At 63.1% G+C, this 1,202-nt stretch overlaps 1 protein-coding gene across 1 annotated transcript in view; it reads right to left on the bottom strand.

Annotated features, from left to right (window-relative positions):
- Window positions 1-175: 175 nt before the first annotated feature.
- The window catches only part of LOC146585773 (polyunsaturated fatty acid lipoxygenase ALOX15B-like), a 10,556-nt gene continuing 9,529 nt past the window's right edge, over window positions 176-1,202 (bottom strand). Inside the window, exon 9 of the mRNA XM_085322337.1 lies at window positions 176-284. Coding sequence (XP_085178463.1) covers window positions 176-284 — 109 coding nt within the window. The remainder of the gene's footprint in view (window positions 285-1,202) is intronic.

Here is a 1,202-nt window from a genome sequence, read left to right as displayed (position 1 = left end):
ACTGGGGGCACTGGGAGACACTGGGAATACTGGGGACACTGGGGGACACAGGGAGGCATTGGGGACACGGGGGACACTGGGGATACTGAGGATACTGGGGGCACTGGGAGACACTGGGAATACTGGGGACACTGGGGATACTGGGGACACGGGGGGACACAGGGAGACATTGGGGTCACTGGGGGACACTGAGGATACTGGGGACACAGGGCACTGGGGACACTGGGTGACACTGGGGATACTGGGGGCACTGGGGACACGGGGCACTGGGGACACTGGGGATACTGGGGGACACAGGGAGACATTGCGGACATTGGGGGACACTGGGGATACTGGGGACACAGGGCACTGGGGACACTGGGTGACACTGGGGATACTGGGGGCACTGGGGACACTGGGGGACACAGGGAGACGTTGGGGGAACTGCGGATACTGGGGATACTGGGGGCACTGGGGGACACTGGGAATACTGGGGACACTGGGGGATACTGGGGATACTGGGGACACAGGGATACATTGGGGACACTGGGGGACACTGAGGATACTGGGGACACAGGGCACTGGGGACACTGGAGGACACTGGGGATACTGGCGGCACTGGGGACACTGGGGATACCGGGGGACACAGGGAGACATTGCGGACATTGGGGGCACTGAGGATACTGGGAGACCCTGGGGATACTGGGGGACTTTGGGGATACTGGGAACACTGGGAGCACTGGGGACATTGGAGACATTGGGAGCACTGGGGACACTGGGGGGCACTGGGGACACTGGGGGCAATGGGGGACATTGGGGACATTAGGGGACATTGAGGACATGGGACACTGGGAGCACTGGGGACACTGGGGACACTGGGGATATTGGGAACACTGGGGACATTGGGTCATTGGGGGAAACTGGGGGCACTGGGGAAACTGGGGGCACTGGGGACATTGGGGATACTAGAAGCACTGGGGACACGGGGGCAGGGCCCACCCCGGGGCCCCTTTCCAGCCCCTCCCCCACAGCACAGGAGCGTTTGATTGACAGCTGCGATTTACTGGGGGGTGGAGGGATGTGGGGTGGTGGGTGCTGGGGAGGTGGGTGAAGGAGGTGCTTGGTGGTGGGATGTGGGTGCAGGGGGTGGTTGGTGGTGGGATGTGGGTGCTGGGGGTGGTTCATGGTGGGACCCGGGTGCTGGGGGTGGTTGGTGGTGGGAT

This window comes from Rhea americana, unplaced genomic scaffold (assembly GCF_003343005.1).
Source record: "Rhea americana isolate MKP2758 unplaced genomic scaffold, rheAme1 scaffold_766, whole genome shotgun sequence".
Lineage (NCBI taxonomy): Eukaryota > Metazoa > Chordata > Aves > Rheiformes > Rheidae > Rhea > Rhea americana.
Note: the sequence above shows the minus strand (reverse complement) of the source record. Positions and strands in the feature narration are given on the sequence as shown.